The following is a 26275-nucleotide window of genomic DNA, read 5'->3' as shown; positions in this document are numbered from 1 at the left end:
CTGAGGAGTTCCTCAGAAACAGAAATTGCTGGACTTTATATTTACTGCAGGCTATACTCATGACACTGCCATAAACCTAAAATCTCTTTCAAACAAATGGCATCATAGATCCTCAGGCCAGATCTTCCAACGAATGAGTTCTTCATCAGACCCTTTGATTCCTCACCTTTTCAAGGTCTGCACAGCTACCAAAGTCTTGCTCAGAGAGATAGCTGATGAGGGACTGTCCTTCTGATGGTCTTCGGAACATGCCCTCTCCTGAGCACAGGTACTGACCACCCTCTGTGGGAAAATGGAATGTAGATATAAAAAGTTCTGTCTCAAAAAGCAAATTTGTAACAGCTAAATTTAGACTTCTTCAAGAAGTCTAAAGATTTTTACCACTAAAGATACTCTCATGTCTTCCCAAATAATGAGGAATTAGAGGTAAGGTATCTATCTTCTAATAGAATTACTCAGATTCTTAAGAGTCCCAGAGCACTACTAAGCCTCTTGGTTGGAGAATGGTGAACTACATGGAGAGAGTCCAGAGACAATACTTACACTATCTAAATTTATAGACGACATACTCTCTTCTCCTACTCCACACACACAAAAATCTAAAAACCCATGCTGAGAGTCAGAAAAGGACACAAGTAACTTCCTTCTGTACATGACTTCCATGTGAAACTTGTCTTCTGCTAACTAAACCCAGATACTCAAAGGCCTCTTTTCAACATCCCTCTCATCCTCTCAGACAGCCATTCCATCTGGATGAACAGAGATGTGCCGTGATAATTACCTACAACATAAGAGACAGTGGGACCCCAGAGTCAGAGGGGTCCAAGAGAAATGGCAGGTGACTATGATTTCTAGCACAGGGGTTGAAGAAGGGGTGGTCAGACTGCACAGTGTGTACCCTCCACAGAGTTGAGATGAGCACAAAAGCTGAGGCTTTATCAGGCAGGAGGAGAAAGCAAAGACAAGACACCATTTCATCCCTAGCCTTCCTAGTACTCACTTACCATACTCCAGGTACAGAGAGCTGGGTGTGCTGACTTCACTGCTCTGAACAGAGTAGGGAAAGGGGCCTCTTAACTTCGACTTATCATTGCAGGATTCTAGTGTCAGTCACCACACCAGGAAGTAAAAACCCACACAGAAGTAAGCAACGGATACATTCCCAATCTGGAGTTTCAACATTTAACTGCTACCATTCCCAAAGCCCACCTAAGAAGGAAAAGGGTAGCATATTAATAGTTAACAGCCCAAGAAAACAGAACATGTAGAGGAAAGGAATGGGAAATCAGTCGGAAGAGAGAAAACATGATCTAGAATGGGACAACACAAAGGTGAAAAGTATCAAATCAAAATGAATCAATTTAGTTATTTGCCATCCAACGAAATGTTACAGGAATATCAGCCAGTTTCTAACCACTTGACAAACTAATTTAGCAAATAGTCTATAGGTTGTTAGGGTTGTAGCTCAGTGGTAGAGTATTTTCTTGGCATGCATAAGTGAGGCCCTGGGTTTTGATTTTGTTTTATCCCCAGCACCAAAAAATAAAATAAAACGAGAGAGAGAGAGAGAGAGAGAGAGAGAGAGAGAGACAGACAGACAGACAGACAGACAGACAGACAGAAAAAGTCTTCAGATGATAAAACAAACACAAGCACATTAAAATTTTCTGATACATTGACACTAGATTTTTAAAAAATATCAGAAGGTAAATTTACATTCACTAAGGAATAAAAAAAAAAAAAACCAGCTATGTCCTTAACAGCAGCATCAAGGCAGTGCTGAAGAAGCTAAAGACAATGGCCTTGAAATCAAAGGGCTCAGTGACTGGAAAAGGAAGACAGGTTTCATGATAAGGTTGGCAAAGCAGGAGGTGCCTTGGAATAAGACTAGTAAGAGCTGGAAGTGGAAAAACAGCAGCAGGCAGGGATTACAGGAAATGGGAAATTGATATTCTCCAAAAAGAAACACAAAATTTCTAGTGCCAGAGGGAAAAGCAGGTAGAAGAGCAGGTGGATGCCTAAGAAATGAGCAGGGTGCTCTGGGAAGAAGAATGATTGAAACACATCTAACCTGTTTCCATGGAAAATGGTACCAACTTATCTGCTGTTCCTATTGCAAAAAAAAAAAAAAAAATGCTACTACATGGTAAGAGAAATCAGCTTTCTCCTTGGGCCTCAGAGACTTCTGGTAGCCCTAGTAGTGGGCTCTGCTCCTCACCACCAACTGAGGATAACCTAGCAGTCACCATGAAACCTTGGTAAGAAACCATGTCTTGGAAGGAAATTTTTAGATTCCAAACACAACAGAAACCTTACTTCTTTACAAGATATGGGTATTCAGCCTTTGCACATTGAGTACACTACCTCCTAATGCTGCCCACCCAACTGATTCTTAGCATTTCCTTACACTCACTCAAAATCTGTCTTCTTATAATTTCTCATCCTCTTAAGAACAAATATGCTCTTCTAAATGATGATTTTGCACACTTTATTTCCTCTTAAACTTTCTCTTTTCAGAGTACCTAGATACCTAGCAGCTTCACTCATTACCAGGAGGCCATGGTTTTCAATCCTTTCTCACCACTGTCTTGCAGACACATTCCTACAGCATTAATATTTTCATGAATCACAGTACCCAGAATGCAACACAAATGTTTGAGTTTTACATGCTCAAAGGCCAATGATCTGGAATACAGGAGACACCACCATGAAAACCAAAGAAACAGATTCAAGTCACTTGAAAAATGTGCAATGGTTGGAATGGGGTATGGGGACTCACAGGGTTATGAAAACATATGTAAGAAAAAGGAAATGGGTCTCTTGACAGGCAAAAAACATGCGAGTATATCCAAAACCACAGAAAGGGGATAAAACACATTCTGGTGTTAAGTCAAGGAAAATAAAATACGCCACAGTAAATATTCAGTTAAAAGAAACATTCTGTCACTGATTCATCAAGAGGACTTAGATAAATAGTAGGTCTTTGTTTTACCTTTGGGCAAAAATTAATCACTAAGTCTTGATTCTGCCTCCCAGAAGCTGATGGGAAACTGAAGGAGGCATATGGAAGTTGTGAGAAGAATATATATCACATTAAGTATCACTGTCATTTTACAGACAGGTCCTAACATCATAACAGGACCAGACTAGCCAGACTTGATTTGACACCAGACTGTAAAAAGATGTTTTCAACTAAGCAAGGTGGTCACAAAGGAGCAGAAAGGAGAGAAGGTAGAGGACTGGCTCCCAAACCTGCAATGGGATCTTCAACTATAATGGTGATATTCCTGGGGCCTCCTGTAGGTAAACAGACAAGTATAGAGAAGAGTCCAGACAGAGCAAACAAGATTAGAGAGAGAGAAGAAAAAAACAAAAACAAACAAACAAAAAAACTATGTCTTTTACCTGGCAGAGGTGGGGACATAACTCCAAAAGGGAACCCCAGTGCTAAAGGAAGGATGACTTGTACAAGAAGCTACACATGACCCATACTCCCTCAGAACCTTCTGCATAGGTTTTCACAGGCTCCCTTTTCCCATGCAGGTTACCATGGTTTCTGGAATCCATGTGGATTCAAGAATGGGGGCAGGGAAGTTTTACATGCTCAAAGGCCAATGACCTGGAATACAGTAGACACCAGGCCTAAAGTATAAGATGTGACATGAAGATCTAACCCAAGTGCACTCTTCACATCTAAGAAAGCTCATGGGAAGACAGGCTTTGATTTGGAGATTTTTTTCTTTAAAAGTTCCAATAAGTCAAATTCTTGAGGAAAAACAGATAAAATTTGCCATTTGGAAAGTTTCAGATGAGGCCCTTAGGTTCTTTTCTTTCTAAAAATTACAGAGAAACAATAGCAGCTCCAGTTGCTAAGGGAATCCTTTTTATCCTTAATTTTTAAAAATTTTTTAATATTTTATTTCTGGAGTTTTCTGACCCGGAATGGTCTTGCTGTTATGGAGATTCTGCTGTAAGTGAAATCCAAACAAAGTCTGCCAGATACCAACAACCCAGGAAGTATGATGGCAGGGAGATGGCAAAAGCAATGAAACCCACCTTCCCCAAGTCTAGGCTGCTCTCTGCTCACCTAGTGTTAAGGGGATAGCATTCCCAGGGGCCAGGATCTCTTTACCTGTCCCTCAGCCCCACCAGCTTGGTTACCAGGTCCTATACTTATATTCCTAGTTTTAATTAGGAAACCCTAATATCACTCTGCTTCTCTCATACTGGTATTATATCCTGACCAAAGTTCCAAGGAATCACAGGAAGGGGAGGAATTTAATGGGATTATTTTTAAAGCTCTTTAATATATTCCCTTAGTTCAAGAGATCATTTAAAACTTTAAATATGATGAGTCACACTATCCTCTGATGCCAAGGAACTAATATATCCAGGAAAGTATTTAGTATTTAGCAATATATAAAGGAATAAACAAAAAACATTCTAAAGTTCTCTCTTTCACTATAAAGCAGAATCTCATGTCATCAGAAACATAACCTCTTTCTGGTGCTTGGAAAGCCATAAGAACAAATGTTCCCTAAAGTCAAGGGGTCATCTTGCTAACTAGTGGTTGGTGCGCACCATTACCTGGGGCTCCTCTGGAGGCAATGTTGGTATCTGAATGGGAACGAATATGGCTCTTCTTTGTCCCACTGGATACAGTGACAGTCTGCCCCTCTGAGAAGCTAGATCTTCGAAGGACACTGGACAGCTGACTCTGCCCCCCACCCTCTTGGTCCCCTAAAGAAGAAGAAGCAGAATCTGGCTTCTGGGAGCTACCAGAGGAGAACAAATTGGAACTGCTACTCTCAGCATTGCTGCTGTGACTCTGACAGCTGGCAGTCCGGCCATGGGGGTCTAGGTTGCCAATGGCCAGGTACTCAGGTCCCTCACTGGCATCCCGTGGTGAATCATTCTGGCTGCTAACCCAGGATGCCTCTATAGGGCTGGTCAGAGTGCTGGAGCTCATCTCATTTGGGGTCAATGCAGAATCCCTGGCTAGTGCAGAGTCTGAAAGCTCGGGTGCTTGGATGGTTTGATCCTCTGCTAGTGAGAGATGTCCTCTGCTTTCTTGAGGTTTCTGGAGAACGCTGGAGAGGGAAAAGGAAGTAGATCTTCTTTCTAAAATATAAAAAATAAAGAATAAGGGAAAGGAAGGTAAGCTAACAACAAAAATAAAAATTAAAAAGAATATCTATTACCTATAAGCCATAACACATAAAAAACTTATATTAAATTTTCTACTAAATCTAAAAAAGAAAAAAATAAATATTAAAAAAAAGAGTAATCTAGAGGTCTACAGTATGCATGAAAGGCTTCTCCACAACTTAAGACCAATTCTCTATCATTACTGGATGCTGAGAACAGATGTTACTGCAGAAAAGGTAAGTCAATTAAAGTGAAAAATTATTTAGAAGCAGCTAGATCAAGATCCTGGGCTCTTGAGATAGAGGCTTTATGTCCTGTGGTTATGTACTCCTCATCTGCAAAATGAGCAATAATAATAACACCACCTCCCTCACAGGACTGTTTTAAGAATCAAATTAAATACTACATATAAACAGATTATAATAGAGACCAGCATGTTGTAGGCACTCAAAAAATGTTAGCAATTATTAAATGTCTTCTTTCACTGTAGATTAGAAACTCAAAATAATCCAAAAACACTATAATACACCCATAAAAATGTGAGGGAAAAAAGAATCTAAAAATATCTCTTTCCTCTATTACTTTTTTTTTTTGTGGTGCTGAGGATTGAACCCACAGCCTTGTGCATGCTAGGCAAGCACTCTACCAACTGAGCTATGTCCCCAGCCCCCCTCGATTACTTTAATTATGTTATATTTGCTGCTATATAACTTTTTAAATATATATGAAGTTTGACAACCTATACCAACTCAAGTCTCAATTCCCAGTCTGTGAGCACTTACAAAGTCCTCTACTTTCCAGGCCTAGAGATACATGGAACCACCACCCTTCCTGCATCCATACCTGAACTGTGGTTCGGCACAGACTGGTGGAGACCAGAGGAGGACCCAAAGTAGGAATGCTGAGCATAGCTGGTTGGAGGGGTACATGTGGAACCAGGCAGAGCTGTCAGGCTCTGGCTCTTTGTCACCAGTAGTGGGCTCTCGTGCTTTCTGGCAAACTAAAACAAAACAAAACATTTGTCAGAGTCAAGGATAGAGGCCCTCACAGGAGAGGCAGTCAATACTTCAGAAATGCTGATAAAAGCTGGCCTTTGGCAGCAAGCCTGGACTAGAGCCAGATCCTATAAATATAGCACAGCTACCTTCTTCTACCTTCTACCTTCTTCTACCTTCTAATACAGCATAAACTGAAACTGTGAAGTCCTGCTGTACACCACAGCTTCTGCACTGGAATCCTTCTAGGTGGTCTAAGTAGATGGGGTAAGCTTATTATAGGTAATAAAATTTTCTTTATACCTAAGGAAAAAAATAGTCCCATGTACCATTAACCCATACTAGGTATGACACTTTAAACCAACTCCGAATTCAGAACTAACCTTCTTCTCCCCAGCTCTTCATCAAACCTGCATTAAGGAGGTATTTACTCAGACCAAGGGCCATAGGACTTAAAAAACACCTACACCTCCCTACCCAACTCCTACTTCCCCGACAGCAAATAAGACCTAAGCTTAGATTGTTCACTTCAATAAGTTTTTCATTTGTTTGTTTTTGGTATAGGGTACTTAACTACTGAGATATATCCTCAGCCCTTTTTATTTTTTGTCTTAAGACAGGGTCTTGCTAAGTTACTGAGGCTGGCCTCAAACTTGGGATCCTCTTTTCTCAGCCTCTCATGTTTCTGGCTTCAATAAGTATTTAATGGGGGCTTCAATAAGTATCTAATTCAGTGGTAGAATCCTTGCCTACCATGTAAGGCCCTAGGTTTGATCCCTAGCACAATGTAAACAAAGAAACTTAATGGTACCTCTTTGTTTTTAAATATTTTTAGAAATGGAATTCTTAGGAACTAAGAGGTAAAGCTTAGTGGTAAAGCACTTGCTTAGCATGTAAGAGGTCCTGGGTTTGATCCCCGGCATCACACACACAAAAAATAAAAATAAAAATAAAAGTCTTTCCATTCACAACTGCCTCTGTGAAGAAGTCATTTGCTACTGTGAATTAAATCATGATAATGTCTGGGGCCCAGCACAGACATGGATAATTCTTTGCCCTCTTTACCATAGATGCATCAATCTGAGCCAGGAGGCGGGGGTTGTTCTGTTCCACAGCTTCCAGGCATTGAAGCATGGCTGTGACGTGGGCATCACTTAGGAGGAAAGCAGTATCTGGGAAGAGAAAAGTTATCACAGAGATGAAATCCAGCAGGGAGAGCTTTGGCCTCCTTGAATGGCCCTGGGAGAGAGAAGCTCAGGGAAAGAAAGAGAAAGAAAGTAAAAAGAATTGAGGAGAATCATTCCACTGAAGGGAGAAAGGGAATTAGGGACAAGCCATGTCCAGTAAGCAAAGAGCTCAAGATAAGAGGTTTCAAAAAAAAAGACAGACTAAATTCTGGCTCTGGGTGACTTTGGCCAAATCACCTAACCTCCTTGAACTCTGTTTCTCTGATGGGAAAATAGGAGTACTAATGCCTGACTCTTAGGGGTTATTGTTTTTTTGTTTTAAAAGAAAAATTTTATTTATTTTTTTTTTAATTTTTTTATTGGTTGTTCACAACATTACAAAGCTCTTGACATATCATATTTCATACATTAGATTCAAGTGGATTATGAACTCCCAATTTTTACCCCAAATGCAGATTGCAGAATCACGTCGGTTACACATCCACAATTTTACATTATGCCCTATTAGTAACTGTTGTATTCTGCTACCTTTCCTATCCTCTACTATCCCCCTCCCCTCCCCTCCCATCTTTTCTCTCTACCCCATCTACTGTAATTCATTTCTCTCCTTGTTTATTTTCCCAGATTATTGTGATGAGGACAGTATCACAGTGCCTGGCCCAACAGAAACTCTCAATAAATGGTTGTTACGTACATTTTGGTTACACCCCCTACTGGTTTATGTGTATGGGTATAGTGGAATACTTAGCATAAGGTTTTAATGTTTTTCAAGGGAGGTGAAAGGGAAGACAGGATATGTTTCTAAGTAAGAATCTCTTGGCATCAAGTGAAAAATATGAGGCTCTGGAATTAGAGAGACCTTATAGAGGAATAGAAGAAGAGAATAAGGAAGTATATACAGCAACCCTAAGTGATCTCTACCCACCTGTGTAGAATTTTCTGATATACTGTCTATCCCCAAGCAGAGGTCGGAGCTGGGCTGAGAGGCAGTGGCACTGTAAGCTGTGCTGTAGCCACAACTCTGCAACAGCATGCTCACTCACACCATCAGCATTATTCTGGCCATTCTCATGTAAGTTGATGAACTGTGAGACAAAGAGGCAAGAGTCAAAGTATACATCCTGTTTGATATAGCAGGATTGAGGCCTAATGACCCAAGAACTCACTGAGATAGGTAAAGGGAGGCAATCAGAAGTATTTTTCTCTAGCCAGCATCTAGAGGATAACTAGAGTTAGAGAATGATGTAAGAGATTAATAGTTTCCTTGATGAATTGTATTACTAGTGAGGAACTAAGCAGTTAAGACCTGATATGCATTTCTAGGAGAGGCAACTCCAGGAGAGACAAAGCTGCTACATTGGCTCTTTTTTTCCTAAAGTACTGGGAATTGAGCACAGGGCCTTGCTAGGCAAGCACTCTTCCTCTGAGCTACACCCACTCCCACCTCCGAGCCTTTTAAAAAATTTTATCTGAAGATAGGGTCTCAATAAGTTGCCCAGGCTGGCTACCAACTTACGATCCTCATATCTTAGCCTCCACCTCCTGACTAATTGGGACTATAAGTGTCTACCACTATGCCAATCTATATCTGGCTCTGTTCTGGGATACTCAGAGGAAGGGAAAACTTGATCTCTTGGCTTTTCTCAGAGTCCTCTATTTTAGGTGGACTTCAAAAAAGAATGTGACAAAAATCTTGTGGGGTGGGAGGCATCTTGGAAAAATGCCACTGAAGAGAAGCCATCTGAGCACTTCTTTTTGTTTTTAGATGCAAAGTTCTGTTTGGAACCTTGATCTTGAATGTTTTAAGAATAAAATCTTGTAGCCCAGGATTAGTCTGACAAAATATATGAATGGCAATTTCAAGCATCTTTTAAGAAAAAATAACAATAGCAACATAATTTAGAAAAGAAGTTAGAGGAAGGCTTACTGGGAAAAATAGAAGTGACGAGAACAAAGGAAATAACAGGCTTTTCTATAGAATTGAGGCACTGTGATTTGGTTTCCTGATTATCTAGAAAGAAGCTACTTTTCCTAACATTATCTTAGCAATGAATCTAGCATTGGGGGTATGCACAGAACAAGATTGGCAGTATGTTGACAAATGCTGAAGTGGGGTGATGGATAGTTTGGAGTTTGTTTTTCCAATTTTATATATATTTGAAATTTTTCATAATATAGAGTGAAATGAATATATACATAAACTTGGCAGTGATTGTTTTGGAACAAGGTGTATAACTTCAGCCACATAACCTAACTTTTGAGTTCAGTTTCCCTGATTAGAAATCAGGGGTACCATATTAAGCTGAGAACAGGAGAGAGAAGTACTATAACAGTAGCCAAAGCTGTTAGGGACATCATACTTGGTTCCATTTGATACTGGTCTACAGAAATCTCACATTCCTTTCTAACTGGTACTTTTTCTTCTTAAATAATTAGCATAAAAGTCCCACTTCCCCTGTTACTTTAGAAAAACTCTTGCCATTTTCCCTAGATTTTGAAGAGCTTATTTATGGTCCCACATTCACAGATCTTTACACCTTCCCCAGAGGAGAGAAAGTGACCTGGATCAATAGGTCTATAAGGTTTATTTTTTAATTTTTGGTACTGGGGTTTGAACCCAAGAGCACTTAACTGTTGAGCCACACCCCTAATCCTTTTTATTTTGAGACAGGGTCTCACTAAATTGTTAGGGCCTTCCTAAATTGCTGAGGATGGCCTCAAACTTGCAATCCTCCTGCTTCAACATCCCAAGTTGCTGGGATTACAGGTATATGCCACCATGCCCTGCAGGTTTATTTATTTATTTTTAAAGTAAATGATACTTCCCTCCATGCCAGTTCTACAGGAATAACTTCCTTTCCTCAGTTATCAGGAAACTGGATACACTCCATTCTAGGCGAGAATTCACTTCCAATTGAACATCAAACAGTGAAGACTTGCAGCTGCACCTTAGAACACCAATTCTTCTTTCACTCTTACCTTCTCTACATGAAGGGCTGAGTGGGGACTAAGCCACCGGATGTCTTTCACAAATTGCCAGTAATCAGTTTGGCGGCAACAAACCTGATAAAGGAACACACAAAGTGAGCAAATCACTACCATTCTGGACCATATCTAGTTTTACTATTGACTTTCAAAGACAGAAAAAAGAGCATAATCTTCCCTTTCCTCAACAAAAGTTCTCAGCAGCAATCAAAGGAATATATACACATCTTCACCCTTTTAAAGATTGTTTAAAACTTCTTTAATCGTTCTTCTGAACAGGTGTACATGCATATGATATACACAGCATACAGTGGAAGTAATCTCTTTTCTACTTCTTTCTACCATTCAGTTTCCTAAATAGTAATTCTTAAAGCTGGTGAAGAACTATTAAAAGCCAGAGATAAATACCTTCAGTACTTACTACAAACAAAGTCAACTAAAGAAACACTTGCTTTTCTCATGCTACCCAGTTCAGGAAATGGCTGTATTTAGAGTGAAAGGAAATGCTCAGTCCTACATAAAATGGTCTTAGACAGGAAAAGGCCCAAATACGATAACAAAATGCTTACATCATGAAAACCTAATTGATTTTTGAGAATCCTTCACCAGACTATCCAGCAGAAGTTAAAATTGAAATTTAAATAATTTTGAAAATAAAGAACTAGCACAAGTATCAAGAGACAAACCAGTTAATGGAACAGAATAAACAGCCTAGAAAGAGACCTTAAAATATATTAGAACCTAATATATAATCCAAAAAGCATCTCAAAAGTTGATAGTAAGAACCATTATGAATTATTATATACTACCAAATTAGAAAACCTAGAACACATAAATTTCTGGGTACATATAACCTAACCAATAAACTATGAAGATGCAAAACCTAAACAGAGGGCTGGGGTTGTGGCTCAGTGGTAGAGTGCTTGCCTCACACATGTGAAACACTGGGTTTGATCCTCGGCATCACATAAAAATAAATAAATAAAATAAAGATATTATGTCCATATATAACTAAAAATGTTTTTTAAAAAACCTAAACAGACTAATAACAAGTAATGATGTTAGTCAGTAATAAAAAGTACACCAAAAAGAAAAGCCCAGGACCAAATGGCTTTACTGACGAATTTTATCAAAATTTTAAAAAACTAATATTACCAGGTGTGGTGGTGCACAGCTATAATCCCAATGACATGGAAGGCAGGAGAATTGCAATATCAAGGGAAATCTGGACATAGTAAGATCCTTTCTCAAAATTAAAAAAAAAAAATTTTAAAGGGCTAGGGATATAGCTCAGTGGTTAGCCCTGGTACTGCCAAAAACAAACAAACATAAATAAATAATAAAATAAACTGAATACCAATTCTTCTCAAACTATTTGTTTATTCGTTTATTAGTTTCCTTCCAGAGAATTTGAAGGGAGGGAACTCTTTCAGTCTCATTCTATGAGGTCAGCATTACCATAATATCGAAACCAGACAAGGATATAACAGTAAAAAGAAAAAAAAAACATACTAATTAGTATCCCCAATGGATGTAAATATAAAAATTCTCAACAAAATACTAACAAATCAATTCCAACAGCATATAAAAAAGACTGTATTTCATTATCACTGACTGAGTGGTGCACACCTGTAATCCCAGCAACTGGGAAAGCTGAAGCAGGAGGATTGCAAGTTTGAGGTCAGTCTCAGCAACTTAGCAAGACCCTGTCTCAAAATAAAAAATATAAAGGGCAGGAGATATGGTGCAGTAGAATGCCCCTAGGTCCAATCTCTAGTACTGCCAAAGAGAGAGAGAGAGAGAGAGAGAGAGAGAGAGAGAGAGAGAGAGAGAAAAGACTATATACCATGATCAAGTTGGATTTATCCTGGGAAATGTAAGAATGGTTCAACATATACAAATTAATAAAAATAAATCACATCAGAATGAAGGACAAAAATGATATTATCAACCAATAGGAAAAGATAGTATTACACATTTTAAATTTCTTTACAGGGCTAGGGATGTAGTTAAGTGGTAGAACACTTGCTTAATATACTGAAAATTCTGGGTTTGATCATCAGCACTCCAAAACAAAAACAAACAAAAAAACCAACCCTCAAAAAATTTTCTCTTTATAAAATAAAAAACAGTATGAATGTTCATTTTATAAAAAATAAAAATACATAAACAGCTTGAACATTTGTCTGAAGAGTCCTGATTAGATAAATTAGGTTATATACATATGTGTAATATTATATATACATTAAAGATAAAGCTGTATATTTGATGAAAAAGTGATGGCTTCCCAATTCTTCTTATTCTGGGAAAGAAGCATTTTCTCCAGTTAGGTATAGATGATTCCCTAGAATAACCATGCACTTTTATTACAACCAATAAAGGTGCAGCTTACCAAGAATGTTATTTTATGTTCCCAAATCTATTTTTGTCAATTGTACTTGTTATAATTTCACATTTAAAATTATGATTATGCACATTGAGAAAATAACTGGTATAACCAGATGTGCTGGTGTACGCCTGTAATCCCAGTAGCTAGTAAGGCTGAGACAGGAGAATTGCAAGTTCGTGGCCAGCTTCAGCAGTTTAGTGAGACACTAAGCAACTCATGAGACTCTATGTCAAAATAAAAACTAAAAAGTGCTAGGTATGTAGCTCAGTGGTAAACTTGAGCCTGGATTAAATCCCCAGTATAAACAAAACAAAAACAAAAAAATCCTGATATATTTATGAATACTAAGTAGTATGCTCTGAAAAGCCTTTTCAATAAAGGTAAGTCATAAAGACTTGAAGTCAAATTAGGTAGAGGCAAGACAATTTTTAGAAGTTTAAAAAAAACATAAAAATATAGATTTTTATATTCATATTATAGGATCTTTAAGTTACTGATTCAGTACAAAGAAATTGAAACTGGAAATTCTGTATGATGTATTATAGGTGTGGTTTATATAAGAAAGATGATGTAGAAATTCTCTGGAAAGAAACTAGTAAATAATAGTTAACTATGGGATCAGAAAGGAACAAGATTCCTCACTATATTTTTTATACTTTCTAATGTTTTTAACCACATAAAGTAATGGTATATTCAAAAAAACTGAAGATATGAACATAAGTTGTAGAGTGATAAACAGTGATACTACCATTTTTAGAAAGCATATAAATACATGGGAAAAAGTTCAAGACAATCTGACAAAATATTAAAGTTGTTATTACTTGGTGTTAAGATTATGGGTGACATTTACTCTTATTTCTGGTATTTGCCAAATGTTCAACAAATAAGAATTTATATAATTTACATACTCAGAAAAAAACACAAATCTTTTTCATTATTTTTGTTATTTTTAAAATTGGGCTAATTTGCTATGAACAGTTTCTTCTTGGTGATGGAAAAGCAGGGAATTCTTTGACTTCTCCTAATTCAGCTATCTCAGGGTCTGAGTGTCTCTACATTTCCAGTAGTAGAATAGAGATTATAAAATATGCCTTGCTTCATGGAAGGACTAAAAGGTAGTCCAGATACAGGCTGTCAAGGAAAATAAGATCCTTGATTAAGAATACTATCATGGGCTGGGGTTGTGGCTCAGTGGTAGAGTGCTTTCTTTGCACGTGTGAGGTACTAGGTTCATTCCTCAGCACCACATAAAAACAAATAAAAATAAAGATATTGTGTCCATCTACAACTTAAAAAAATACCATCATGATGCTATAGCTTTTCAAATGCCCTAAGTGATTAAAAAACAATAATTCATATTCCATTACACATCCTTATGAAAACACAGGAGACATGACCAACATGAAGCATTGTATCCCTCCCCCCCCCCAAGGATATAATACCCAGAATAGCTTGATGACACAGCAGCCTGAAACCCTTTGAAAGCCTTAATCTTTTGGGGAGGAAGTGAAAAAGGAAAGATAAGTCCTTGACACAGTCTTTATTTCTTAGATCTTTTAAGGCAGAACAAAGCAGTAATGAAATTGGCATGAATCTATTGTTTTTTATTTTTCCCCATTAGAGCTTCTACTTGAGAAGTGTGTGTGTGTGTGTGTGTGTGTGTGTGTGAGAGAGAGAGAGAGAGAGAGAGAGAGAGAGAGAGAGAGAGAGAGAGAGACAGAGAGAGACAGAGAGAGAGAGAGAAATATATGACAGATTTGCCTGGTTTGCTCTGCTTTTATTTATTAACACTACTGCTGTCTGGCAAGTGATCACATACTCTGATGCTTTTTATTCTGATGACCAGGTGCTTTCACAGATATTATACTTTCAATAACTGGAACAAAATATGCTTCTAATATTATGCATTTACAAAGCATCTTTCTCTTAAGAATCTCATTGACTTTACTATTTCATCATGACACATTTTCTTTTTCTGGTACAGATGATAAACTATCTAATTATATGGTTAAGTGACTACTCTAGATGAAAATGTAAAATTAGTAATAGGGCCAAGAAAAGAACCTATTTATTATTGAGACATAAGTACTTTAACCACTAAAGGCAGCACCTCTGACTTGGTATCTATTTTGGTCATTAGTCCAGGAAGTTTGCAGTTTTTGTAAAACATGTTGCTATGATTCTTGGGTACTGGCTCAGCACACTTAGTAAGTCAATGTTACAAATTAGTATAAAGAATATCATGAGGAAGGATAATCTCATGAGAAAAAGTAAGTTTAGTATTGATTGTGCTTAGCCTGTAGGATGGACAGCCATATGGCAAGATATAGGAAATTGCTAGTCTTATGGACCTAGAATTCATCAGAGAAGTCTGAGCTGGGCATCATCAATACATGAGTAATAGTTACAACAATGAAAATAGATGAGATTGTTTCAGGAAAATGTACAGAGTAAGAAGAGACAAGGACATACAGGAGAACACCACAAAAAAAATCATAAAGGAAGAAATTTGCCAGGCTCAGTGGCATACACCTGTAATCCCAGTGGCTCAGGAGGTTAAGTCAGGAAGATTACGAGTTCAACTTGAGCTTCAAGCAAAAGCAAGGTACTAAGCAACTCAGTGAAACCTTGTCTCTAAATAAAATATAAAATAGGGCTGGGGATGTGGCTCAGTGGTTGAGTGCCCCTAAGTTCAATCCCCAGTAACCGCCACCCCCCCCAAAAAAAGGAAGAAATTTTAGGGAAAGAAACTGAAGAGTGGTACAAATGAAGAACAATAATCCTATGACATAAGATATTGTCATATAAATCAGGATTTCATGATGGTCAACAATACTACACATAAAATAGTATTCAAAGGAGAAATGCTCATAAGATTAGGTAACATAGATGTCATTTTTCTTAAACTGCACTGTTAAGATCACCAGCAGTGAGGGCAGACAACAGAGTTCAGTGAGTGAATGTAATTGTTTTGAAAATTTCAATGTTCTTGGGGCTGGGATTGTGGTTCAGCAGTAAAGCGCTCATCTAGCACATTTGAGGCCCTGGGTTCGGTCCTCAGCACCACATAAAAATAAATAAAATAAAATAAAAGTATTGTGTCCAACTACTTCTAAAAAAAGAGGTTTAAAAAATTTCAATGTTCTTGATTACACAGAATTACAAGTAATTGGAAACTAAAATAATGAAGGAATATTAATTACATCTTATATGCCACAAACTACTAGACAGATTTTTCTTCATTTAATTTTCTTCACTTAATTTTTTCCATCAAGATTTATTTTATAAAATAAATATCATTATCCTCATCTGAATAGACAAAAACGGCCAAGGCTCAAAAAAGTTAAGTAATATCACCTAATAGTGAAGATTGGCTGACAACTATATTTTCTAATGTTTTTCATGTATTACCTAAGTCTCACAGCAACCCTTGGAGGTGGGCACCAGTGAACATAACTTACCCATTACTACATAATTTATGGTGACACTGAGATTAAACTATGAGAAGTGTGGTCAGGTGTAATCCCAGCACCTCAGGAGGCTGAGACATGAGGATTAGAAGTTCAAAGCCAGCCTCAGCAACTCATCAAGACCCTAAGCAACTAAGTGAGGCCCTGTCCCAAAATAAAAAAATAAAAAGGGTTTAACAACGACAACAAAAAAAGCAGTGCAACTTTAAAGTCCATAATTATTGTCATTTTATTTATTATTATGTCATTTTATTTCCCAAGAACTTGGGCATTGAGTCTATATTTTGATCTACATACTATTTGATTCCAAAGACTTTTGTCAGTCCATTATACAATGTTGCCTTCATATTCCTAGAATGGTGTTTTATATTTTATTTTGGTAGAAGGAATTAAACTCAGAGGTGCTTTACCACCAAGCCACATCCCTAGCCCTTTTTATTTTCAGACAGGGACTCAATAAATTGCTGGGGCCCCACTAAATTGTCCTTGGATTTTTGATCCTCCTGCTTGATTCCTGCCCAAGTCACTGGGATTACAGACATGTGCCACTGCACCTAGCTCCCTCCTTCCCTCCTTCCTTCCTCTCTTCCTCTCTCCCTTCCTTTCTCCCTCCCTCCCTCCCTTCCTTCCCTCCCTCCATCTCTCCCTTCCTTCCCTCTCTCCCTTCCTTCATTCCCTCCCTCCCTTCCTCCTTCCTTCTCTCCCTCCCTCTCTCCTTCCCTCCTTCCTTCCTTCCTTCCTTCCTTGTACCAGGGATTGAACTGAGGGTCATTTAACAACTAAGTCACATTCCCAGCCCTTCTTGTATGTTTTGAGACAAGGTCTCACTAAGTCCTGAAGACCTTGCTAAATTGCTGAGGTTGGTCTCAAACTTTAAATTCTCCTGCCTCAGCCTCCTAAGGCATTGGGATTACAAGCATAGCCATGCAGTCAGCTGGAAAGATGTTTTTAAAATGATGACCATTAGAATTCAGCTCTTTAAATGCTCGTGTTTTTTCTATCTTCCAAGTCCTTTAAGATACAGGAACTCACCTTCAGAACTTACTCTGAATAGAAAAATTCTAATCTAAGCTAACTTTCCCATTGAATTATAAAAATACCCAACAGGAACACTGGTTTAAAGATATTTTTCAGAAGCAAAATGACATGGGAGGATATGAGTGTTTATAAGTACATAATTGTGCTTATATTTGTGAAGTTTGATGTTTTAAAAGACTGTACTAAACCCCAATGACTCACTAGAAATTTTTACCCATAACAAAACCTTATTTGAAACACTGCAAATGGAGTAATTGCCAAAGATAAAGCAAAAACCATTAAGTATTATAGGATTCCATTTATTTTTGAAACTCAACGTTATTAGAATTGAGGATATAAAGAAAAAGGAACTCAACATCAAATAAAGTTTATAACAAAAACACAAATTAAAATCAAAACTATCAAATGTGTTCTGGGATGCTCCTAAGAGAAAAATCCTAATGTCTCAATCACTATTAACTACTCAAGCTAATCTTCACTTCTCTTCACCTCGTTTTCACTAGTCATTTCTAAAACTGCTGGAGTTTTCATGTGAATTTTGAGGATGAATTCTCACTAGCCCTATAAGTAAAGTATTTAATTCTTTCATCCTATTACTAATTTAAAGCAAAGATAGTAATAAAAAATTTTGAATTTAGGAAACAATGAAAAATCTAATTCAAAGAGAATCGGGAGGGGGGTGTTGGGATGTGAACCATGGTTTTAAAACAAACCTAAGATTCGGGGGGGGGGGGGGAAGCCTCTTGACTTTGGTTGACTAACAATAGTCCTATAAGCGGGATATGCCTGTAATTCCAGCAGCTCAGGAGGCTGAAATAGGAGGATCGTGAGTTCAAAGCCAGCCTCAAAGCAAAGCAACTCAGTGAGACCCTGTCTCTGAGTAAAATCAAAATAGGGCTGGGGATGTGGCTCAGTAGTCGAGTGCCCCCAAGTTCAATCCCCAGTACCCAAAAAGAAAAAAAAAAATGGTACTCCAAGATATCCACATCCCAATTCCTAGAACCTGTGAATGTTACCCTTTATGGCAAAAGGGACTTGGCAGTTGTGACTAAATTAAGGATCTTTTGGCTGATACAGTACTGCACATCTATAATCCCAGGTACTCAAGAGGCTGAGGCAAATTCAAATTCAAAGTCAGTCTGTACAATTTGTCTCAAAATAAAAAATTACAAGGCCAGGAATGTAGGTCAGTGGTACAGTACCCCTGGATTCAATCCCCAGTACTGCCAAAAGAGTAGGAGGGAGGAGGAGGAAGAGGAGGGGAAGAAAGAGAAGAAGAAGAAAATGAAGAAGAGGAAGAAGAGGAGGAGGAAGAAGAAAAAGGAGGAAGAGGAGGAGGAGAAAAAAATTAAGGAACTTGAGATGGTGAGATTATCCAGGTGGGCCCTCTGTAATTACAGGAGTTCTTCTAAGAGGTATTGAGGATAGAGGAAGGGGCTAGGAGCCAAAGAATTCAAGGAATGCAACTCTAGAAGCCAAAAAGGCAAAGAAATGGGAGAATCCCCTAGAGCCTCCAGAAGCACAGTCCTGCAGATACCATGCTTTTAGCCTAGTGAAACTTAAGTCAGAAATGTGACCTCAAATAATAAGTTATAATAGTAATATTATTATTATTATTAAAATATATAACATTATATACTCATATATAATAATATATACTACTATGTTCTATAACAGATTGTATATATAATTATATATTATTACATATTATATATTATACACAATAATATATTATTAAAATAATATTAGTGTTTTAATAATAAAATAACTTAAAATAATAAGCCATTAAGTTCATAGTCATTTGTTAAAGCAACAACAGTTAACATAAACTGATCATTGATAATATGCTGTCACACTCAGCAATTTATTCATTCCACTGACATCCATAGTACATCAGGCACTAAGTAAAATGTTTTGGATCCAAAAAAAAATAATGTATTAAATCTCAATCCTACCGTCAAGAGCTCACAGACAGACTGAGGTTGTGGTTCAGTGGTATAGTACTTGCCTGGCATGTGTAAGGCACTAGGTTCAATCCTTGGCATCACATATAAATTCTACTGATTTATATAGAAGTTATGTATTGTTTCTGTCTACAACCAAAAAAAGAAAAAAAAGCTCACAGACTAGTGCCCTTCACCTTCTCTCTGCCAAACACCTTAATGCAACTGTTAACTATTTGTTTCCAACAAGTAATACAGAATTAGAAAAAAATAAAAGAAGATTTCTACATACCTGGTCATGTATGAGCCCATGATAGAGAATGCTCTGCATGTCCCTACAAAGCCGCTCCAGGCCACCATACTTGGACCAAACATTGGGGCTATTGGCTGACACCAAACCTTCAACAGTAGTCTTCAAATTGCCCAGCAACTGCCAGTGCTCTCTCCTGCAATTATATCAATGTTTAGTTAAATTTGTTATACCTGATTTCTGATCATACCAAACAAAGTCTAAGCCAAGGATCCTTCTGCCCACATTCTAACCTTCTCTCCTCAATTCATTTTACACTTGAGAATAGACTCAACTCTTACAGGATAAAACTATAAAGAACACTAAAATTAAAAAGAAGAAACAAACTATCAAAACACCCTTATTTTACATGACACATTATACTTTGTGAATGATTTTCATCTACTGCCTAATTCAATCCTCACATAAGTAGTCTACAACTCTGTGTATTTAGGAGTATGACATATTAAGATCCATTTCTGAACAGTGACAGTACAAGGGCAAAAAGATGAGTGCATTTACTTAGAACCAGAAATCTTTTACCAAATAAGCAAACAAAAAGCCAAAACACTACTTTGTATTCAATATTACTTCTAAGCACTAAGTACAACATAGGAAAGGGCAGAAAGTATTCATGTACATACTCACATAAATATGGATAAGAACACAAATGTCCTCCATGATTTTTAAGTTAAAATTCAGACAAAAATGTTTTAAAGTTTGCACTGAGTCACTTCAGGAAATGTTCCCAAACCAGTCCATTATCAGCTCATTCTCCTAGATGACTTGATGTACTTTGGTGGAAAAGTTTGAAATTGCTGTCCTAGAAGATCCTCAACTTTTCTCTTAAATCTCCATTTTCTCAATATAGTTTCCAACACAATAAAAACTCAAAACCAAATGTAAGTGAATGAAAGAGTTGGCTATATGCTCAATCAAACTAGGCAAGGAAAACATGAGAAGTGTCAAACTCTGCCTCTTGGGCCCCCATTCGTTATGTTGCACACTTTATCTTCCTCTTATTTCTTTTTAGAATATAATTCCTTCTTCAGGGCAATGATTTCTTCAGGGAACTTTCACCATAACTGTTTTATATCATATAAATATCTATGGGGGGGTCCTGAATTAAAATCTTTTCTATCAATACTCCAAATTAGTCTCTTTTGTTAATTTTTGGAGATATTTTAGGAAAGTAGATGAGGAAAGTAAAATTCATAAATAAAATCAATGATAGATAGGGTATAAGAGTGTTATCTCAAAAGGGAGGTCCAGATGGATCTCACTCATGTCTTCTGCTCTGAAGGTCTTGTGAACAAGAATTTATTTAAATTGGAGACAACCAGTTACCTTAACTTTATCTCATTAAACATGGATCACCAGACTTGTTCTATGTCTATATCAGAGGGACTAACGTGATCACTAAAATGCCAACTGACTGCCAACTTTTTGCTCCAACTATGCTTTATCAGAGCTAACCTCAGGTCTTCTGACACAGTTTTCACATTCTAACAGACTACAGTCAAGTCTTACAGGCCTGAAAACCAGTCTGGCTTAACAGGTGACTCTGCATATCTGTGTTCTGATTCATTCTACATTAGCTGTCAAAGAATAGCAAGATAAATTCCACAAGCAAACATCAAATACCCTATCACCCTAGGGCTTTGCTTCCAAAGTTATACAAAGAGCAATGAAATCCTCAAAACTATGAACTTTCAGATCTACTAATAGCTTCCTTTGGATGATGCTAAAGAACTTTTCTTTCTCCACAGTAACATTCCCTTGAGTTGTCAAAGCTACAAAAGAATGTGACTTTTATTCCATAATATACTCAATAATCTATATTTGGGGTGTGTGTGTGTGTATATGTGTACACACACACACACACACACACACACACACACACACATACATATATGCTTACCTAGAAGTAAACCAAACTTTTTTAAAAAATTGATTTACATGATTAGTCTGTGTCTTCACCTTGTTAGTGTCCTCTACTCTAATGATACAATTATCATTTTCAGAGTGTTGAAATACTAAATTCAATTGATGCCCATACATAGCAGTTGGATTAATCCATTAGATGCAAGCAAACAAATCACCATGGAGAAATCAAATATCCTTTCCCTATTTAACCACATTTTCAGCTGGTAAGGCCAGTTTTTCCTAGCTTAAACCTGTTTGGTAATAATTATTTGTATGGTATCACCTTTTATTCACAAGTAGCCTTTACCTGGACACAGTATATTAGATTGAGAAGTGTATTAGGTTGAGAGTAGTCCTTGGAAGAATAGCTTTCACAAGTACACAAAATGTTTCTTCCTTATACACCCTAAAATAAAAGCATGTATTTCTAAGTCTCTCACTCTCTGCCAAAGAGGAACTAGGCCGGAGTGCAAGGGAAAGCATAACTCACCTCCACCTAAATCATTTTCATCAACTCACAGTAAAACCAATTTCAGAATAAAGTCCCACCTAATTTTTAAAATATTTTTTTAGTTCTAGATGGACACAAAATCTTTATTTTTATTTTTATGTGGTGCTGAGGATAGAATCCAGTGCCTCATACACGTGAGGCAAGTGCTCTACCACCACTGAGCTACAGCCCCAGCCCCCTACCTAATTTCTTTTGAGAGGATTTTGACTACATTCCTCCTTTAAAGAGGAATAGAAATTGCTTAAGTGACTCAAGGACATCTAGAGGAAAAATAATTTTCCTAAATGCCAACTCAGTCTTAAGTTTGCCAAATTATAATAAGGAGTACCAAGATTTAAACAAAAAAAAGTTACAAACAAATCTTATTTTTAAGAAACTTGTATTATCATATATATGTAACTAAAATATAATTAATAACTAAAAATAAGTGATATATAATAAATAAGGGAAAGTACTTTGCAAATATAAAGGGAGATTCAATGGAATAAATATATACAGACACATCATCAATCTCCAAGTACTCTTATTAGTGGTAAAGAGAAACAACTTCAGCTCATCAGCACATGCCTTCCATCCAGTGACTTTTATCTAGATTGGGTCATGGTATCATTACCTGATACTTCACTACAGTTGAAGATCAGTCTGTACTAAGTAAGGAGAGAGAAGTATGATATTCATATAATGAAATACCATGAAAGAATTGAAATTCTTGATCAAAAAGGTTCCAAAGCTAGTGACAGTATATTAAACTATAAAAAGGCAAAATGTAATGTTACATTTATGCCACAACATAAACACACTAAAAAAAAAATGTTTATAGCGGTAAATTTTGGTGATATTAAGGGAACACAGAGAAGAGGGGAAAAGTTTAGTGTTCTTTGGAACCAGTAATTAATAATGGATTGATGATCTGAACAAAGTTAGCAAACAAGAAACTGGAAAGCACCATAAAGGATTTTTTTTAATACCCAAGTATCAGGGGCTTCCTAGGCTGAAAGACTGTGGTCAGGTAAGCCCCTGGGAATTTTAATTCTAGAAAACACTTCCTGGAAAGAAGTAATGGGTTCCTCCTCAAGGGAGAGGGAAAAAAAATTAAGAGAGATAATTATTGGTAACACTGAGGTAGCAAGAGACTCCCACACTTAATTTGTGTTTAGTACTTTTTTCTATCTGGCTACATATTTTCTGTTTTTAACTATACAGTTTTAACTTGTAGACTATAGAGTTAAGTATTTATGCTGCTTTTAATATAGAAAAACCAATACTTGACTCTATTATAAATAGTCTCTCGGCTCTAGGGTACTTAGGAGAACCTAATTATTGGCCAGTTCCATCCCTTTAATGGTCAAATCTTAATATCTGGGAGGAAATAGGCAGTATCTATAGCATACTTGGTGACTTCATACCTATTAAACCGATGTCTCACCAACCATACTAAATTTAAATGATATTGAACTTAGTGAATTTCAACAATGAGTTAGATTTAACCAAAGGCAGGAGAATCCCTTATGTCAGAAAACTAACCATGGATGATGTTCAGACTTCCTGGTATGAAGTTCAAAGATTTTAAATCACTGGGCCCCAATCTTAACACCAATTTTCCTGCTCAGTATTCTTTAATTTGAATACAATATAGACTACCTCTCTCCCTATTATAAAATGACAATCTCACTTCTATTTCTGTGACTTCATACAGATCTTTTCATTTTGGAATGCTTCTTGTCACCCCATTCAGGGATTAAGGTTCACCTCTAGCTCAATCTCTTTTCCAGAGGTTCTAAATTATCTGGTCCACTATAATTCCTTTATTAGCGCTCCCATAATATACATCATTGATATACCATTCCTCCTATTAATACTTAAAAACTATTATTTAAATTGTCACATGTGATTAGTGGCAATCATGTTGGACAAAGTAGGTCTATAATCACCCAGACAATATGATGAAACTTGTGGAGTAAAAGATCAAAAAAGAAGAGGAGGAGGAGGGGGAGAGGGATAAAGAGGAAAGAAAAAAGAAAAAATCCACCTAACAGAAGTGATAAAGCTATAAAGAAGCAGAAACAGCAGGGTGTGGTGGGGCATGCCTGTAATCCCAACAATTTGGGAGGCTGAGGCAGAAGGATTGCAAGTTCAAGACCAGCCTCATCAATTTAGCAAGGTCCTTAGCAACTTAGTGAGACCCTGTCTCAAAATTTTAAAAAAGAGTGGGTCTGGGGACGTGGTTCAACGGTTAAGCACCCCTGGGTTCAATGGTTCAATCCTTGGTACAAAAAAAAAAAAAAAAAAAGCAGAAACAGCTGTGAGGAGAAAGAATATTGAGAAAATCTTCAGGCTTAGGGTTGCTGTAGTCAGCTGATTTGACTCCCCCTCTTGGGTTCTGACAATAGCAGTTTTCCTAAAAGTTACAAGGGTACATTTCTATGGGGTGTATGTTTCATATTGTTTTGAGTACTACTAATTGAATTAGCAGGGTGAACTGCTAAAAAATCATATGATTAACCTGCTTTGCTATTGTTCTATATGAATTGTCAACCCTTAGCATGATCAAAGGGAAAAGGGAAAAATATGAAGCAAAAATAAATGTGAAAAAAATGAAAATGAATAGGGAGGAGAAATAAAAGGTCCTTTCAATAGCAAGAGTACCACTGGCACTGCCCAACTGTAAAAGCCATGTTCAAATTGTTAATCTTTTCATTTCCTGAACAAATATTCAGGAACATCAAATATATGTCAAGAACTGTGTTAGGAAGCTAGGTTATTTGAGCAGGAGGGTCCCCATCTCTCAGGGAACTCAAAAAGTAATGGAGGAAACAGGCACTTAACTATGCTATGAAGGCACTATGCTGTGAAGTGAGAATGGAAAAGAACAGGTTAGGGTTACCTTCTAAAGAAGTTGTTAAAGGATGACTAAGCTTTCCTGGCAAAGATGGAGGTACTACAGGGACTGTGGAGAAGCAAGAAAAAGAAGAGCAAGAGAGATGTGAAAATGGCCAAATGTCTGGGGCTAAGGTTGTGGCTCAGTGGTAGAGCACTCACCTAGCATGTGTGAGGCCCTGGGTTTGATCCTCAGCACCACATAATGAAAATAAAGGTATTGTGTCCATCTACAACTAAAAAAGAAAAGGGCCAAATGTCATAGTTCTGTAACTAGGAGATTCATAAGGGATAACAAACAGATTGAATACTGGAATTCTGAGTAAAATACCATAGTAACTTTGTTTCTCAAAAATTAAATTAGTAGCAGTGTGAAGACGCTATTTGGAATTGTTAAACTAAATTCAGACAGGAAGATTGGTTGGTATACAAAAATAATCCCGATGAGAGATAACACTATTCTGCATGGTTTGCATCTGCCCAGAATTCATGACATTTTATTTTGGTGACAGAACTCTCGATTTTCCACAGGGGAACCATACCTCTACCATACCTCTGTTAAAAATTAGGCAGCCACGCATATTGGCACACACACATACCTCTACCAATTAACTTTGATTCATGAGGTTCCAAGAAGGTCTCACTTGACCCTAGGATCCAACATTGGGTATATAATTTAGGTCCAACTGAGTAGCATATTCCATATGTTGATCACAAGAACAGGAACTCAAATCAGAACAAAAAGAGTCAGTCCCAGGATTTTTGTTTTTGCAGAAGCTATTGGGACTATGTACTTTTTGTCTTATTGGGACTGCCAAACTTGGAGTTGCTAAGAGTTATCCTGTAAAAGTTTGCCTGAAAATGAAACCAACACATCAGGAAGCAGAGCTCACAGACCGGGACAAATCCTTGACTTTCAGAACCTAGACTGACCATGCCTAAAGCAAGACTATACCCTGATTTTTTTTTTGAATTTTTTTTCCTTTACTTCGAAGGAAAATCAGGAACAGAATTCATAGAATCTAGTGACTAGATATAGGAAATGGAGAAGAGGGAAACATCAAATTTCATTTTGAGGCTCTGGCCTCTAATTGATTGGAAAATGCTATTAAGACAGAGAACAGGAAGAGAAGTTTTTGGTCAGCTGAATGAATATAGTTTAGAGATACTAAAAAGTATCTTACCACTTAAATTCTGATTCTATCTGGATCACTGTACCAGGTATACTGAGGAGTGTATGTAGCTGAATTCCAAGCTTAGAAGTAAACTTTATAGCCTAAGGCAGTCTAGGGGGACAGAACGATGCTAGAAGGCCCATTCCTTTAACTGTTCAGTAGTTTCAGCAGACAACCTCTATACAACTGGCATTTAAGAAACCCTAGGGAAAGTTAACAAAATGCATCATGGCACTTTGCTAGTGGATAGCTAGCTGGCTGGAAAACAATAGGGGAACCTATGTCATAACTACACTCCCAGGTTGAAGTTAAAAATTAGGCAGCCACACATATTGGCACACA

The 26275-nt window shown here is 37.3% G+C and overlaps 1 protein-coding gene across 12 annotated transcripts in view; it reads right to left on the bottom strand.

Moving 5' to 3' along the window:
* Rubcn (rubicon autophagy regulator) overlaps nucleotides 1-26275 on the bottom strand; it is a 68397-nt gene that overhangs the window by 25352 nt on the left and 16770 nt on the right. For 4 of the 12 annotated variants that reach the window (XM_021720167.3, XM_078043946.1, XM_021720171.3 and 1 more), the window contains 8 exons: nucleotides 19448-19601; nucleotides 10310-10393; nucleotides 8256-8415; nucleotides 7209-7315; nucleotides 5992-6148; nucleotides 4588-5121; nucleotides 3253-3297; nucleotides 167-282 (listed from right to left, as the gene is read on the bottom strand). In XM_021720167.3, coding sequence (XP_021575842.2) covers nucleotides 167-282; nucleotides 3253-3297; nucleotides 4588-5121; nucleotides 5992-6148; nucleotides 7209-7315; nucleotides 8256-8415; nucleotides 10310-10393; nucleotides 19448-19486 — 1242 coding nt within the window. In that variant the 5' untranslated portion in view covers nucleotides 19487-19601. Of the gene's footprint in view, nucleotides 1-166; nucleotides 283-1004; nucleotides 1101-3252; nucleotides 3298-4587; nucleotides 5122-5991; nucleotides 6149-7208; nucleotides 7316-8255; nucleotides 8416-10309; nucleotides 10394-19447; nucleotides 19602-24920; nucleotides 24995-26275 lie in introns of all 12 variants that reach the window. The other 8 variants (XM_078043940.1, XM_078043942.1, XM_078043941.1 and 5 more) reach the window with 6 other exon arrangements.

Source organism: Ictidomys tridecemlineatus, chromosome 3 (assembly GCF_052094955.1).
Source record: "Ictidomys tridecemlineatus isolate mIctTri1 chromosome 3, mIctTri1.hap1, whole genome shotgun sequence".
Lineage (NCBI taxonomy): Eukaryota > Metazoa > Chordata > Mammalia > Rodentia > Sciuridae > Ictidomys > Ictidomys tridecemlineatus.
Note: the sequence above shows the minus strand (reverse complement) of the source record. Positions and strands in the feature narration are given on the sequence as shown.